The 17650-nt window shown below is 36.1% G+C and overlaps 1 protein-coding gene across 1 annotated transcript; it reads left to right on the forward strand.

Annotated features, from left to right (window-relative positions):
* The first annotated feature begins 14931 nt into the window (after window positions 1–14931).
* LOC129278719 (allatostatin-A receptor-like) lies at window positions 14932–16035 on the forward strand. The gene has a single exon (XM_054914862.2). It carries the CDS (start codon window positions 14932–14934, stop codon window positions 16033–16035), a length of 1104 nt encoding a protein of 367 aa, XP_054770837.2.
* Window positions 16036–17650: the final 1615 nt, after the last annotated feature.

Here is a 17650-nt window from a genome sequence, read left to right on the forward strand (position 1 = left end):
TTCTAGTTTTATGTCTTTCATAGTTGATATTTGATTATATATTATACATTCTAAAAAAACAATGTGAAAGATTGTTAAAATTTCGAGTCACTTTCTACTCTTTTTCATATTCAACACCTGGGTGGAGAGTGGCAAAGTGTAGATAAGTACCTTGCTATATAGACCCTTCTGTTTCTTATCTGGCCATACATGTACATACGTATGCAAAGGTAATGATTACTATTTGATAAGCGGAAGAAGGGAATTATTGATCTTGATTCATATCGGTAGTACATGTACTTGTATGATTTTGGAATTCAGTCGACAAGATATGTTTTCCAATCTTGCCATCCGTGCATTTTACAGGAGAGGATTTAATTGAAAAAAAACTTGTTGAATAACCTGAACAAAGCAAGGTCAGGGTCAAGTGCCATACAAATAGGAATAATTGTACTTATCCTTGCTCCATCTTGTTGTGTTACTAGGAAAGTGGATTTTCAAATCGTTATGCTTCTTCTTGGATGTGGTCAGCATCTTTGAAGTGATTTTCCAAGAATAAAGGCATACGTTGCCACTCCTTTATAGTTGCAAATGCATAATTTAAGAATAGCGGTCACCCGCTTATCACAATTCTGCATTTCTAGAGCACAGATATGATGATTATTAAAAAATGCCATTCTGACTGTAAGATGGTATTCATTTATATATATCCTGGCGTTTTTTTTTTAGTAATAGAAATCACACATGGTAGTGTAAGTTCACCCTCTGCAGTATTTGCATTATCATAATGCGTTTCGTTTCATAGCAAATCTTTTTTTCCCTCCAAATATTTGTAAGTAATATACAAATATTTTATGACATGTCTTGCTGAAAGGTGGAAATGCTATTTTTGTTTATCATTAAAATTATTTTGTTTGTTTTGAACTTGAATATCTCTTTCTGGGGATATGGTTGTATTGATGAGAATATAATGTAAATGCCCTTGTTCTCACTTCATATGTATTTTAAATACTACATATCTAAAATGTCTTTTTCTCACACTAAAGTTATAGAAATGTATATGAGTACATACATGTATGAAATTATGAGATATCACTTTCCTTGCTTGCTCCCAGTGGCTATTTAATTATATCTGCCCACCTGTATTTCAAATGGAATAATACAATGTGTTAGCAGTCATATACTGAAGACAACACTCCCATTTCTTAACGGATATTTTATCATATTACCTGCCTCTAGTGATTCAGATGTTATAGAATGTGATTATTGTTATAGATATTTAAAGATTGTAGTTTTTCTTTCTTTGTGTATAATACATAGATATATTTGAGAACCATAAATTATCATTAGCGTTGAGCTCATTGTGTATAGGATGGGATAGGATAAGTCTATTTGTATGTACATCTAATGTAAGTATGTAACATAGTTGAATCCTGTTGTATATCTATAAATATATGCCACTTTTTTGCATGACGTGTAAATATCTATGTATAAAGTATTTTGTATGGTAGTATGTTCTGAGGTGCTTGTTCATTAATCATGTTGTATTTAAGTTTATCTCTTTGATTCCAGTTAATTTATTTTACAAGTGACTATACATGTATGTGATTCTTCCATTTTTATGCTGACATCAGACTCGGTTGATGATGTTGTACTGTATGTCCATTAGAGAAGGATAACATTGATATTGGTGATGTGTATCATCATCTGTCAACAGTCATGCATATCATTAATAATATGTAATACATAAATATATATGATCCCCAATGCAGTAGATAAGGCTGTCGTTAGGTTTGCAAATTGCTGTTTGCATATTTCTATTTCCTCTTTTATTATTCACCCACATGATCCAATCCCATCATAGCTAATCTGTCTGGGTTTAATATCCATTTGGTTCTGATTGTCATTCAGCTCATTTACCCCTTATTTCATTCCCACTTTATACATATAAAATGTCCATGTTTTTATTTAATACATCTTTTTTCTCATTCATCATCATCATGTTCTTATTCATCATTGTTATTGTCATCATTACTATCATCATCATCATTATCATCATCATCATTATCATCATCATCATTATCATTATCATCATCATCATTGTCATCATTACCATCATCATTATCATCATCATCATCATCGTCGTCGTCATATTGTAGTCTTTCTTCTTCTTCTTCTGCTTCCTCTTCTTTTTTTCTCTCCTTTTTCTCCTTCTCTATCTTTCCTTTTAACCCCCCCCCATTTTCATTGCTAACCACCTCATATAATTCAGATCTCGATTTTTCTCTCCAAAATACATGTTGGTGTACTGAGGCCCCCCCCCTTCCGCCATGGTCGTAAAAAGTTTGACCATTGACCATATCCAGTCTATATACTCAGCATTTTTAATGATAAATGTGATTGGTTCATTGGCCTACTAAGACCATTCTTGCCCTGGTCCATAAGGAAGTGTTATGAAATATTGTTTAATGCAGTCATTGCAACCAACACATATTCACAATTACCCTCTTCCCTGTTTTACCAGAGAGCCGAACATCGCCAAAGTAAATGACATGTGACCCATAAGTGCATTAAACTTCATTCCTCATTTGAAAAAAAATTATATCCACCACCTTTTTCTTGATGGAAGGAATTTGATTACAGGGAAACCGCACTGAGTACGTTTTAGAATGGGTCTTGTTTGCTAATGCTCTTTTGTATTTGCAGTAATCTGAACACAATTTCATTACAAGTGTGACTTTCTCTGTAATTAACCATTAATTTTACGGCTACCTTCTATAATTGTGCCCAATTTTTGTTGCCTAAATAGACATGCAGTGCCTGTAAAAAAAACCCCAAAAAAAACAGACCATTACTCTGTGCTGTAGTATTAGGTTGTTATAACTTTAAACATACATGAGATTTTTAAAAAAGTAATCCACTAAATTTAAGAATTAACTTTTGTGAAGTGCCTGCATGAAAGTACACCTACCCAATTTTTAAAGGTAAAAGGTAAAAAAAAAATTGTCCTGTAATATATGACTTTCTATTGCATTTCTGAAAATTCCACGCTTGATGCAGAAATATTACATTTTTGTCACCACACCACATGGGACCATGAAACATAATTATGTTAGTACTTGGTAGATTAGAATACCATAGTATTTATGAGATATTTAAGAAAAGAGTAGGACAATTGATATGTTTAGACCATTTCATCAATGCAGTCTCCTGTGATACAATCTTTCGTCCCTTTAGAGCAACACTTATTTCTGAATATACCGATTTGCTTGGTTCCCCCCTTTTGTAATGTCACCCTCGACGTTGAAACCTTCAAAATCACCTATCCTTCTTATACATCTATCCTGTTTTATAATGAAAGTCGACCCCTTAAACCTCAACTGTCGACCCTTTTTCTTCTATATACAGCCCTTACAACTTTTCCCGCTTATACCCCACTTCCACCGTTCTCTGTAAGATATCAGTTCATTATTCCCCTTTGTGCACCAATTTTCCCCTTTGTCCTCTAAACCCTTCCTCCTCACAACATTGTTGACCTACTGTGGCGTTCTTAATAGATAATTCATAATAATGCCTACAGCCTTTACAGTGTCGTTTTCCGAGATTTTATTTTCTGTTTGGAGTACGTTCTCATCCCCTGGGATGATGTTTTTATATGTTGCACTCGCCTTAATATTAAATAATAAACATCATGTAAAAGAAAAAAATATATGTATAATGTTTGAATATTGTATTTTATAAGTCGTTTGAAGATTGTAATTTATATTGTACTTGAGAATTGAAAGGGAAGAGGCGCAGAGTACATATTTTTGTGGAAAGTATGGGAGTTCTGATATTGAGCAATATCCGGGCGGCCAATATTTTAATTTTTGCGATGTTCAATAATTTTTAATGATATTGCACTCAAATTATTTTTGTTTTCAATCTTAAATATTTGTGGATGAAACACATTCTCTAGTATTCTGATAATTAAACCTAGGTGTAACCCTGGTTTAAAACTAAAATTTTTAATAACCACACTTTTATGGAATGCTCGGTTTAAATGATATTGCTTTCCACATTCGTATCAATTATAATGCACCAATGATATCTGTAAAATTCAGTTTATTTTCGTATATTTCTATTCTCCCTATTACACGTTTCAGTTGATTTTTTGACAACTCTTTGCAGCAGTATAATATTAATTGGTGGATGAGTTGACAATAGGTTTAACAGACCTGCCAACCAGTACGTTTTAGCCGTATTTAGTACGTTTTTGCAACCAAAATACGGAAGTACGTTTTTTCTTTGAAAAATACGTGTTTTTTTTACTAAATCGTAATTTATTGAGAAAAATAATCTCTATATGTCTCTATTTCATAAAACGTACACAAATATGGTTATTAGATCAATGTAATTTGAGGTAACATGTTTTAATTTATTTTTTTTCATCTGCAAGAGCAGTGCGCATTTTAGCTTGCATGCAGCTTGAGCGCCGCGATGAGCGAGTGCGCCAAGCATTTTATTATGAAATACACTTTTTTGGGGGGAAAATACAGATTTTTTAAATCACAGAATACAGTTTTTCATTCCCAGAGGTTGGCAGGTCTGCATATTTATCTCACACGGTAAAAATACTGATTTTTTGTCAAAATACTGATTTTGGGGGATAAGAATACTGAAAATGCAAAATACAACTTGGCAGCTCTGGTTTTAGCAGCCCATGCCTACCATAATGCCACCCATTATCTTTATGATTACTGCATGTAGTAATTATCAATCGACAACATAATTTCGAGACAGTGTGGGTTTTTATACTTCACCCTCATTTGAGTGTACATGAAATTCATTTGATTCCTCAACTTACACTCTAAAAAAATTAACCCAATATTGGGTAAAATATGCATGTTGGTGAGTAAAAAGATTTTACCCAATGTTGCATTGAAAAAGCCCATGGGGGGGGGGGGGAACCCAGCAAACATGCATGTTCCCTTTCTACCCAATATTGAATAAAATGTTTCTAAGTGTTTTTACTTTAGAGTGTAGTTGGATTGCAAATAACAATTTCTTACACTTATAAGAATGTAAATAATATGTTCCACTTTCCTCATTCGCTTTTCTTTTTATATCACATTTTATTTCAAGGGTCTCTTGACAGATGCGGACCTTAGGGGTTACTGAGTGGGAAGGGGGGGGGGGTGGCTGTCCCTTTTTAGTTTTATAGTTGTGTTTTTTTTTGAAAAAAAAAAGAGACAAGAACACACGAGGTCCGTAAAATGAAAGAAAAACACAAAGAAGATCGTGAGAAAGGCGGGTTTGGTTCATGCAACTACAAAATTGATATTCTCCCATTATAGAATGCGGTATTGACTGACCTGTTTTGCCACCCCATCCCCCAATATAGCAAAAATTGGATACTGCCCCTGTGTTCAGTATCTTCATCTCATTCATTCTCTCGTGTCTCCCTCCTCTCTCGATCGAAACGCAGAAATCAAATATCAGTCAATACACTTCAGCAAACAAATTACGTATAAAGTCAGCTTTTGTATCGCCACGAACATCAAACTGCATTTTGACAAAGGATTTTGAAGGGATTGACGTAGGTTATGGGCAAAACTTGATTTCTGTGTGTAACCATCGCGCTTGCACACCCACCCACTCATTTTCGTGAGGAGATTCCTCATTAAAATGAAAGGGATAAGAAGAACAACAAAATTCGTTCTGATTTTGGTAAAATAAGTCTTCTCAATGTATAGAGAGAGAGAGGGGGGGGGGCGGGGGGGGGGAGCAGACTTTCCCATAGGTATAAACATATTTTTCGTATAATTGACAGATTTCATCACTTTAATGACACTTATAGGGATTTGTGAAACCGTGTTTATTCAAAAGAATCGCAGGACTGATTCAAACTGGTCCCATCACGACAGAGATCACGAGCATTCATGATAGGAATGAGTATGTAACATGCTTAACGTAAGAAAAACATTTGAAGATGGAACGCAATAAGGGGTGAGATAACAGAGCGTAATAGGAAGGAGAATGGGGAACGCACGTTACATGAAATAGTAATGTATTGAGCCAAACATTTTGAGGGGCCAAGGCATGGCGTTCATGTCGTATGGATTGTACAAGGGTTATAATTTCTAAAAAGTTGCGAGTGAGCAAACCAAGCAAAATCTAATTTTGCGATAGATTTTGACATCATTTTTGTCTCACCTGCGAAGCATAGTGAGACTATAGGCGCCGCTTTTCCGACGGCGGCGGCGCACAGTGGGCCAGAATAATTGAAAGTGCGCCAAAATTATATTCCGTGTTAGATTTTTACTTTAACATGTTGATTATGGGTAATTTTGGGCGTAGAATCGACTGAACATAATTTAAAGCCGATATGACGTCACCTTGATACCAAATTTTGATTGGCTACTTAAAACCTATCTGTGAAAAGACAAATTACGCTTAAAATGTGTAGTATATAAACTTTGTGTTATGTACTAGTTTAAGATTGACCAGAGTGAATGTTGGTTTATGCTTCACGCATGCCCAAAAAGTGTGTATGAGATGCCGAAAATAATTTTATGGCATCAAAATGATCATTAAAGGAGAATGAAACTCTTGGAGCAAGTTAGCTTTTGTGAAAGCAGAAAAATCAAAGAATAAGATCAACAAAAGTTTGAGTAAAATAGGACTAGCAATAGAAGAGTTATGAGCATTTGAATGTCGAGATCACTAATGCTATGGAGATCCTCCCATTGGCAATGCGACCAAGATCGATGATGTCACAGATGAACAACTCTCCCCTTTTGGACACTGAAAATATACCCCAAAACATCTCTTTTTGCTCATTCTAATCATATGACAAACGATTCATCAATGATATAATGTTGTGAAACCTCTGTACTCTCTCATAAAGAGAACACCTCACCTTGTGATAGACTCTGTAAAAGTGAGAATATAAGTGAAATAAGTACTAAAGTAATGAGGGAGTTGTACGTGTGTGACATCACAGATCTTGGTCGCATTGCCAATGAGGGGATCTACATGGCATTAGTGATCTCAATATTCAAATGCTCATAACTTTCTTATTATTCATTCAATCTTCCTCAAACTTTCAACAATATGTTTCTTTGATTTTTCTCTTTGATATGGATTCAGCTGGTTTCAAGGGTTTCATTCTCCTTTAATTAGATTTATATAAAAAAAAACTTTAAAAATCTGAAAAATATTAACCGTGCTTTTATCAATCTGTGTTGACTTGTGTAAAACGCAGAGTATATAACACCACGAATGTATTACTATGAGGAGGGTTTTTGGCTGAAATTATTCTACAAGTAAGTTTTATCTCTGGAAGAGTTGTGGGTATAGCCCTCATTTGTGTTAGCAACCTTTATTTTATTTATATTATGCCCGGAATTTATGTCATTTTCATGGAATGGAAGGGGAGTCGTCCTCGCCGTGCAAAAGCGAACGGCAATGTACACCCATACGGTGCGCTACGATGACTGCGCGGTATAAAAATTACCATTTTTTAAGCAGGTTTTGGGGGTGTTGTGTCAAGTAAAATCGGCTCTAACATGAAAACGGGCAAAATCGGGCAGCTAAATTTGGTATCGACTTAAAGCTTAGACATCGAAAAAAATGATGCTTATAGAATTTAGACGGAAATCCACGGAAATCCAAACGTTTCTTATGTAAATGCAAAAAACATGGATTTTCAGCCTATTTCGAGGAATAATCATCCTATAAACCCCCTGAAAGGTGTTTTTTTATCTACTTTGAACCCTTTCACACGAAAAAAAAGAATATATCAGGATTATGTGGGAGCCATTTCAGATTCCTACAAGAAAAACCTTCTGTGAAATGGCCTGTTTTTCAACTAGGTTGTCATATACGCGACATTTCGCAAAATGTCACATTTTTCGATTTGAGGTAGGAAATTAACAACCTTTATGCTAATTCCAGAATGAAATATTTTGCCGAAGTATTCTTCAAAGTGTTAACTTTCAGCTGGGCATGACAAAAATTAAAAATCTGAAATTGCCCAAAATGACTTTTGGCGCACTTTTGTTTCGCCCCGGCCCACTGTGCGGCGGCGTCAACACCAAATCTTAACCTAAGGTTAAGTTTTTGAAATGACAGCATAACTTAGAAAGTAAAAAGTATATGGACCTAGTTCATGAAACTTGGCCATAAGGTTAATGAAGTATTACTTAACATCCTGCCTGAGTTTCGGGTCACATGACCAAGGTCAAAGGTCATTTATGGTCAATGAACTTAGACCATGTTCGAAATCAACATCAAAATCTTAACCTAAGGTTAAGTTTTTGCAATGTCATCATAACTTAAAAATATATGGACCTAGTTCATGAAACTTGGACATATAAGGTTAATCAGATATTACTGAACATCTTGCCTGAGTTTCAAGTCACATGACCAAGGTCAAAGGTCATTGAGGGTCAATGAACTTTGGCCAAGTTGGGGGTATCTGTTGAATTACTGTCATAACTTTGACATTTTATGGATCTGATTCATGAAACTTGTACATAAGAGTAATCAGGTATCACTGAACATCCTGTGCGAGTTTAAGGTCACATGATCAAGGTCAAAGGTCATTTAAGGTCAAATAATTTTGGCCAAGTTGGGGATATTTGAGAAGTACCATCATAATTTTGAAAGTTTATGGATCTGATTCATGAAACTTGGACATAAGAGTAATCAAGTATCATTGAACATCCTGTGCGAGTTTCAGGTCACATGACCAAATGTCATTTTATAAGGTCATTGAACTTTGGCAATTTTTTGGCCATTTAGGTCGCATGATCAAGGTCAAATGTCATTTATTGTCAATGAACGTAGTATTGTATCATTATGAATGGGTTTTTTTATGAATAAATATTTTAGAGTAGTTTTCAAAATCAGCCCTGCTTCTATATTGAATCGTGCGATGCAGGTGAGACTGCCAGAGGCGCTCCACTTGTTAGAAAAAGACATCATATTTCACCATTATCTTTCCTTTTTTCAATATCTCTCCCTTTTCCTTAGTCGTGGTACTCTTTTTTTTTTTGGGGGGGGGTCAAAATTGAAGTGGTTGTAGGGATGGAGCGAGTTTAAGGATTCCTTGATGCATGATGATAAAATCATTTGATCATGTCATGACGACGTTGAAAAAAAAAACACATTATCTAGGAACATCTACCTAAGTTTGATTGAGGGTACATCGGTTGCTGATCAGAATCACGCAGCACGTGCATATCTTTTTAAAAATACATTTTGTCATCAAACAAGTCATATCTTTCATTTAATAGATCCCTCTTTATTGCCACAATTTGTCGCAAAGAGCGAGGCTCTCTTGACAGCCATCGTGGCAAACGCCCCCAATACAGCATTGATCACGCACATTTATGAAAGTAAACATTCAAAGGTATACACTGCATCAGACGCGGGTCAGTGTGTTAAATTGGCCAGGGGGGGGGGGAGACGACTATCGATTATGTTATGTTGAATCTTGTTGAAAAAGCAGGGGTAAGATACAAAATTAAGCAATCCATACCTTTTTACTTGATCCCTAGTTTTCTTTCTCCTCTTTTCATGTCCTTCTGTTTCTCACTTTAGTTGAAAAATCTTATTGGGCAGACACCCCATTGCCTCGCCCCCTTTCCCCATGTAGCGGCGGTTATAATAATGTATCGCAGGCGGATTACAAATATCCCTCCAAATCGGTGGACCCAATCTCGGTTTTTCGCAGGTTATCTGCATTTACTTCTACCTCTCCAGTGTTGCACTAGTGTTATCTTCATTTTGGGACCCATGCACACGGCAGCGCGCGATTTGTAATTTCGGTGGCCGGCTTCGACGAAAAGAAAAACAACATCAGGTTTTTACATGTTGATAACCACGATACCAGGTGCTAAGAAGAAGGAGAATGCTATAATTGCGTGACCAATTAAGAGAGAGCTCTGGAAAACAATATAAGGAAATATATAATGACTTTGGAGGAAAATCATAAAAACAAGCATGCATGATAACTGCCAAGATGCCTTCTGCTCCCCGACATAAAAAGCTGTGAAAAGAACTCAAAATGTACGAAGAGCGTGGTTAATGATAGCTCTAATTAGCCTGCATCGGTTTCATCAGCTGTCTAAATATAACATGTTTGTATCTATCTCGGTTGTACTGGCAAAATTACTATTTTCCCCTCGGGGCTTCGCCCCTCGGGAAAAATAGTAATGGCAGTCCAACCTCGGATGAATAATTGCCGCTATACTTACTCCAAGCCTGGTATATTTGTATAACATATATCATATTACATAAGAAATATTTTTTCATAACTTTATGAAACATAATTTGCTTAGGGCCTACATGTATGTGTTCATCATTCCTGGGGCTCGCATTGCCTGTTTATCCTGCTGTACTAAAACATGCCGTTTTAAAGTCAATTGGCCCGTATTCTGAAGTCAGGTTTAACTTAGACCATGGTCTAACCCTGTGCTAAAATTATGGGAAGCCAAAAACTCTAAAATGCTGCTTACATTGTAAATTTCTTTTATTTACTATTTTGTTTCCCTTTGCTTTCATAATGAAGAAAATATTTCAGTAATCATTCTGAAAGTTATAAAGGATTTGAGCGTCATAAGAGTTTATAAATTGAACATGTACTAATAGAGATTTGTGTTCCAATTGGCTCTCCATAGTTAAACCACAACTTTAAGCCAGGGTTTAATTTAAACCCAAGTTCAGAATACGGGCCAATATATACACCAAGTATATTTCCTCGCACTTCGAGTTCTTATTTTATGTAGTAACACATGTTCCTTTTCATGACGACTTAAAGTCACCCCCCTTTTAATAAGATCTGAACATGAAGCATTTCCTGGCCGCGCTTACGTTCGCAATAGTGGATTGGTGAGATATGTCTGATCTTCATGAATTCCTAAAAACAGTACTTTAGTACGTGAAGCCCTTTTCTGGTCTGAATATCAAAAAATTTCTGCTCGCGCTTCGCACTCGCACCATTTGGTTAGTGAATTACGTTTGGTCGGTCTTAGTAAATTCCTGCAAACAAGCCTTAGAATGCCCCTCTTTTCAGGTCTGAATTTCAATAATTATCAGCTCGCGCTTCGCGCTCGGAATATTTGATTAGTGAGATGCATATCATGTTCACGATTACAATCTCTACAAAAAGTTTAGGTGTAATTGTAACAAAATCAGCAAGCGCTTGGCGCTCGCATTAGATGACTATGCGGCTTTTCATGAATTCCTAAGAAATAGTCCTTAAGGGGATGGTCCAGGCTGGAGATATTTATATCTTAATAAATATAGTAAAATTCACAAAGCAAAATGCTGAAAATTTGATCAAAATCAGATAACAAATAACGAAGTTATTGAATTTTAAAGATTTGCATTATTCCGGTGAAACAGTTCTAGGCATGTCTTTATGAATATTCATTAGGTGGGCTAATGATGTCATATCCCCATTTGTTCTTTTATTATATGAAATTAGGTTTATTCACAAATTTTCTACCAAGAACTAAAACAATTGGATTAACTGATTAAGTGCATTAGTTATTTACTGCCGCAACTTATTTCATCATAATGGAGACACATCATTTACACATGTATAGAAAAAATGAATCATTTATGATTTCATGTAATATTTGAGTGTGTGCTCTTATTGACCAATCAGAGTGCAGTATTTTTGTTTTCAAGCTGCTTAATGTACTTGGCTGATGAAAAGTGTGATCTTGACCCGATTAAACCAATTCTTGTTTTGAAATCTATACCATTTTAAAGCATAGATATTCAGATTTATCATGATTTAAAATCATTTTGGCTCAAACAAAAATAAAGTGTACAAATAACAACTTTTATCAGGTGAAAGAATTATTTTGTAGCATATTTTAGATCGAAAGTTTCACCTACATTACAAATTTTTAAAATAAATTGAAACACATGACCTAAAATAGTGATTCTTCTACTTTAAAATGATACTAAAATCATGACATATGATGTATATTTAGAGCAGCAATGACCGAATTAAAAGAGGTGGTTTGGTCCGCATCAAGCTCATTTTAATATGGAAAACCTCTCTAGTCATGAATATCTCTTGGACAAGTTGGATGAAAGAAGCCGCTTTTTTTAGACCTGCCTATTGACTGTATAATTTTCATACTGCCATCCAAAGTGGAGTAACTCCTTCTGGACTCCGGAGTAACTCCACTTCGGCTGTCAATATGAAAGTGGTATTGGTTACCATTCCAGACTTGATGTTGCCTATGTTTTTTATCTAACGACTTCAAAGGGAAAGCGGGAGTAAACCGCTTTCAATAATATTTTATACACAAATGAAGAGTTTGTTTGCAATAAGGGGTTAGATCCAATTTAGACCATTCCGGAAAAATCATTATATTTCACTTATCCCATGATGCAATATTCTTATGTGAAACTAAATTGTCATGATATACTCCCCTACCATGTGAACATAAAATGGGGTATAACAGAAATCTGCTTCATTTTTTCAGCAAAAAAAAAACATTTTTTTTTAATGTTTGTGGATCTAGCCCCTTATGCAAACAAACTGAAATGGATCTAACCCCTTATGAAAAAGAGGATTTTTATTTGCAATTTTAGTTCAATGTTTAATGGGAATTTCAACTTTTCTTTGGTATCATCTTATGGAGATACTAAAAATCTGTACATTGAGACTAAAAATCAAATTTCATGAAAAATGGATCCAACCCCTTTGGCAAATGAGATCTGGAAATGTACTGCAAAGTGGATTCTTGCCGAGACAGGTTTATAAAGGTCGCATCTTAACATCACATTAAGCATGCTAAGAGGCTTTTCATATTGCGTTGTTGCATAAGCATGGTAAAACCTACTTTATCGTGGTACTCATGATATTATTACACTCGTGTGGTGTGAGCTTATAGGATCTTAACACGTTACACACGTTTAAAGATTTTAAAAGTATATTATATAGAAGAGTAAAGAAGGGAGAAAACTCTGTATCCCGACACAAGTTGTTACAAGGTTGTACGACATTATAATATCTGACATTATGGGGCCTCTCGGGTGCCGACTGGCATGTCTTAGCTTCTAAGCACACAAATTGATGCCTTAGTAATTTCAAGAGATTGCGTTCGTCTCCTCGACCAAAGTAGGCCAATATTGTCGAAGCTGAATGTCATTTCCTGATTATAACCATAAATGAACCATCATATTGTGACTATCCGACCGACGACCAAAATGCAACAGTCCCCAGGCAAGGTTCTCTGTAATAAGCCAAAACCGTACGCCCAATAAAATAATTCAAATAATAAAATAAAATAATAAAAATATTCAAAATACAGTGCAAAGTACGATACATAAATGTATACAAGTCATGAAGCAAAAACAAATACAACAAATAAAAACAATTCATGCATTCATCAACATATGGTAAACGTTGTAAAAACCACCCAAAAGATTAAAATCTTTTAGGCAGGTGCCCCTTTACAAATACATAATGTTAACATAAACAAATTCAACTCATGGCCATGATCTATTGAAGTCAAACAAGAGAAAGAGAGAGAGAGGAATAATACGTTTAGAATAAGGAAAGGGAATCAAGATAAATATCTACCAATAAATTGCCTTTCAAGTAAAATTTTTAATGAAGAGGTAGTTGAACAAGAACGAATTGTAATATCTAAATTGTTGTCAATTTTTGGTTCTGCATGCTTAAAAGAATTACAAATTTTGTTATAAGAAGTCTGAAGAAGGTGAAAATGGGAAACAGAACGAGTATCATACGTACATACTGCTGAAAAATCATTATTATTATAAAGAGATTAATTATGTTAACAGGTGCCATTTTTACATAAAAACTGCAACTTTACGCTTATTGATATGATAAATATTTAGTGTTTGTAATTATAAAAAGAAGGGGAAGGGCAAATTGTGCATGATAAGAGGATTTTGTACAGATACGTAAAGCTTTTTTTTCCTGCAGTTTTTCTGCTGCAATGCCTTTTTTCTGCAATTCCATCAACTATAAACATTTGACATTAATGAAGTCGTAAATTCAAAGCAAAGAAGAGATACAATATTTTTTTTAGCGTGTTGAGGTCGTTTTATTTTACGCTTCTGGAAGTTGACTCTAATCGACACATCAACCTCAATGGAGGTGCAGTGGCCGAGTGGTCTAAGGCGCCTGACATGGAAAGTCCGGGGTTCGATACACGGCCGCGGGACCTATGCCCGTGAGCAAGGTATTTAACCGACAATGCTCTTTTATCCTGCATTCAAATAAATGGAAATGCTACACGAATAATTGGTAACTAGGTGTGCGCTTGTTTAAAAAAAATCTCACAAAGATTCTTCTACACTGAATCAAACATCTCGGTTACTATTAATATTTTTCTTGAATTTCAAAATTCTTTTTTTTTTACAAAGAGGAAATATAATATGATAAACCGTTTATTTTAAAACAAATTATCATGTCATATGTCATGTATGAGTTTGTTGATTAACATTATACCAGATGCACACCCATGTTAATCTATTCAGGTTGGTCTACAGGTAATAGTAATCTAAGGTAGATCGCAAGTTGTTTAGCTAAAGACAAGTGAAATTTTGTTCATTTTCTCCGCTCACTTAGGTAAACTCAATGTTCATTACTTGTAGCTTAATAGCATGTTTTCATTTAATTCCCCAATATAGATCGCAAGCTGTTTCACCTTTCCCTTATGTTTTTTCCCTCTGGAAGGTAAACTCGGTGCCCATTATCAGGATGGTGACAGCTTCAGAGCCTCATGATATATCAAGTCGAAATTCGTGACAAGGAGAAAAAGCTGAACATTACTGTTGGTGCTAAGTGGCAGGACGCCTGAGGAGATAACCTGATACACTTAATCTTTACCCAAGCTACCGATGGTGAAAGTTTTGAATATTGCACATCGTCATTTGACGGAGAGCAACTTTTGATTCTTTAGCGCCATGGAAGAGGGAAATTACTCGAATGTTACAGGCCTTACTGATGTTATGTGGCCAAATTTAAAGCTAGATTCCAGTGATCCAGACGGGGATCGCTTCGTTATAGCCGGGTTCCAAATCATCAGTGGATGCCTAGGTTTCGTAGGAAACTTGACTTGTTTGATCGTATTTACTAGGATATCGCGGAGGGACCACACTAACTGGTTGATCATCAGTCAGTGCATTGCTGATCTCATAACTTCATTCATCCTCGTCGTCGCTACCGTTGACCTAACATGGTTTCCAACGACATCGTTCTCTCATCTGTCCCTACTCAAGTGTGAGTTAATATGTCGCCTTTGGTACTCCCAAGTTGTATGCTTCACGTGGTTTGCCATCTCTAGCTTCAATTTGGCAGTCATTTCTTTGGAAAGGTATCTTGCAGTTATACACCCAATAGTTTACTTGACGTCTTTCAAACGACGTTTCGCTTGTCTCCTACCAATCTGTGCTTGGCTTATGGCCCCTCTTATGCAGGCAGTACTTGCCGTAGCATTATACAAATATAAGGACGGACAATGCGTGTTCTTTGGACAGGGATCAGGATTTGGAATTGGGGTTTTCGTCTGGGAGTTTTTACTTCCGGTTTCCGTTATGACCTATGCTTTCGTGAAGATAGCCGTGAAGTTCCGCACGATGGGACGAGTCTCTGCCTTCTGGGCGCGTGATGGTCCCAGTCTTAGAGTAAACCCTGATCAGTGTGGCACCTTCTCCGTTGAAACTCAGCAACATGACTGTAATTCCCGGACGTCACCTGAGGAATCGCACTTAAAGGAACTACCACCACCGCCCAAGCCCCCTGGATATGTCCATCACCGTAAGACTACCGTAACACTCTTCATCGTTTATCTGATGTACGTGGTGTGCTGGACCCCAAATCAAGTAGCGTTCCTCGTCTTCAATTTCGGAGCGATTCCAGATTATTTCGAAAGCAAGTGGCACGCGATGAGTACAATTCTGGCATCCTTTAACATCTGTGTGAACCCAATTATTTATGCTTGCCGGTACAGCCCTTTCAGAAAAGGATTTCGTCAGATACTACACAAATTCATTTGTTCCCGTTTGTGACTAAAGTAAATAATAATAATTAAAATTGATGCCATTGACCACATTGCTGTTTATATACATCCTTAGTACAACTTCTAAACTAAAAAAAATCAGGAGCTACATTCGATATTTTCATCCCTTTGCCTTTTATTCGTTCCATTCACAGACAAAAAAGAGAAAAGTTAATAACTGCTCAAAACATGAAAATTTGAAAGGGTGTTTCTTTCTCTAATCTAAGTAGTCTGTCGTCCCTCGTGTTTTGGCTAATCGCCGGTTTGTAGAAATGGCCATGCAAACGTCTTTAGTATCCATGGTATCAGTTGTGTGTCGCACATTCATCCGTTAACGGAGTAATAAAGTTCTTCAATCAATATATTTCTCAAATTTTCCTCTTACTAATTGGCATCGAATTTCATATACAATGTGCAAACGTATTAAATTTGCAATGAATGTCTACGATCAATGATTCAGATGATCTAGTCCAAGCATTATTCAACATGAACTAGAATCTTTGTGGTTTTAATGAATACATTCACTGTGAAAAACCTAGATATCGAGTAGCTGGCTCAAAAGTTCAAATATCGCATGTACTCAGTGTAAATTTTCCTCAACCAGTGGTGTTTCACAAAGTTGTTCGTAGGTTACGAACAACTTCACCCTTTCTTCTGTTCTTAATAAGATTATTTCGATTCTCATCAGCTACAGTTTAAATGAACTTTTTGTAGATTAGAATTCTTCTTTTTGACAAGTATCTGAGTGGACAATTCTGGGAGAATATACTCCTTATTACATGTATTATGTCGAAACAGGGAAAAATAGATCTCATTGACATATAGCACAAGAAAGGGACGCAAGTCGTGGGTAAAGCCGCTCTTAACTTACGGACGACTTTAAACGACACCCAGAATCCATTCTGGGTGTTGGTGGTGTGAATAACCCTACCAGCTTTGTATAGTGTTGTTTATAGAACCTGTGACAGATGGGGTTCTTACCGATTTTGAATCGTTTTGTTTTAAAACCTATATGGGGTTCTTTATGCCATCTGGTGGGTGTTTCATAAAGCTGTTCGTAAGTTAAGAGCGATTTTAAGAACGACTGGTGATGCTTTCATGTGGTAAATGGTATTGAATTGGCGATTGTTTAGCGCGTATAAGAAGGGTTCACCAGTCGTTCTTAAAGTCGCTCTTAACTTAAGAACAGCTTTATGAAACGGTCCCCGGGAACCCCATAGATTGTATAACTGGCCTTAATAACGGTTCTCGAGGAGCGTTTAGATCTCCTTGATCACCTAAGTACATGAACAAGGTGGATTTGTGCCCAATTTAAGAACCCTACATTATTATCAGGAAGACTTTGCACGGCGACGCAGAACCCTTTCAAGAACATAGAAAATGTATTGCCATATGCCCTTCATGACAATGAGCTATCAAGAAGTCTGTCGAAAATCGGTGAATCAAAATAGCAGTTTCGTCCTGACCTCTGGACAGACAACATACATGTATTTGCTATTTTCGTCAGCTCCCTTTGGATGAAACTGCTGTTCCGGTTCACCAATTTTCGACAAAGACCTCCCAGCTGTTCATTACGAGTTGTCGGGCATTTTCAATACAATCTCTGTGTTCTTGAGTTCGTTCTG

Source organism: Lytechinus pictus, chromosome 16 (genome assembly GCF_037042905.1).
Source record: "Lytechinus pictus isolate F3 Inbred chromosome 16, Lp3.0, whole genome shotgun sequence".
NCBI classification, from domain to species: Eukaryota; Metazoa; Echinodermata; class Echinoidea; order Temnopleuroida; family Toxopneustidae; genus Lytechinus; species Lytechinus pictus.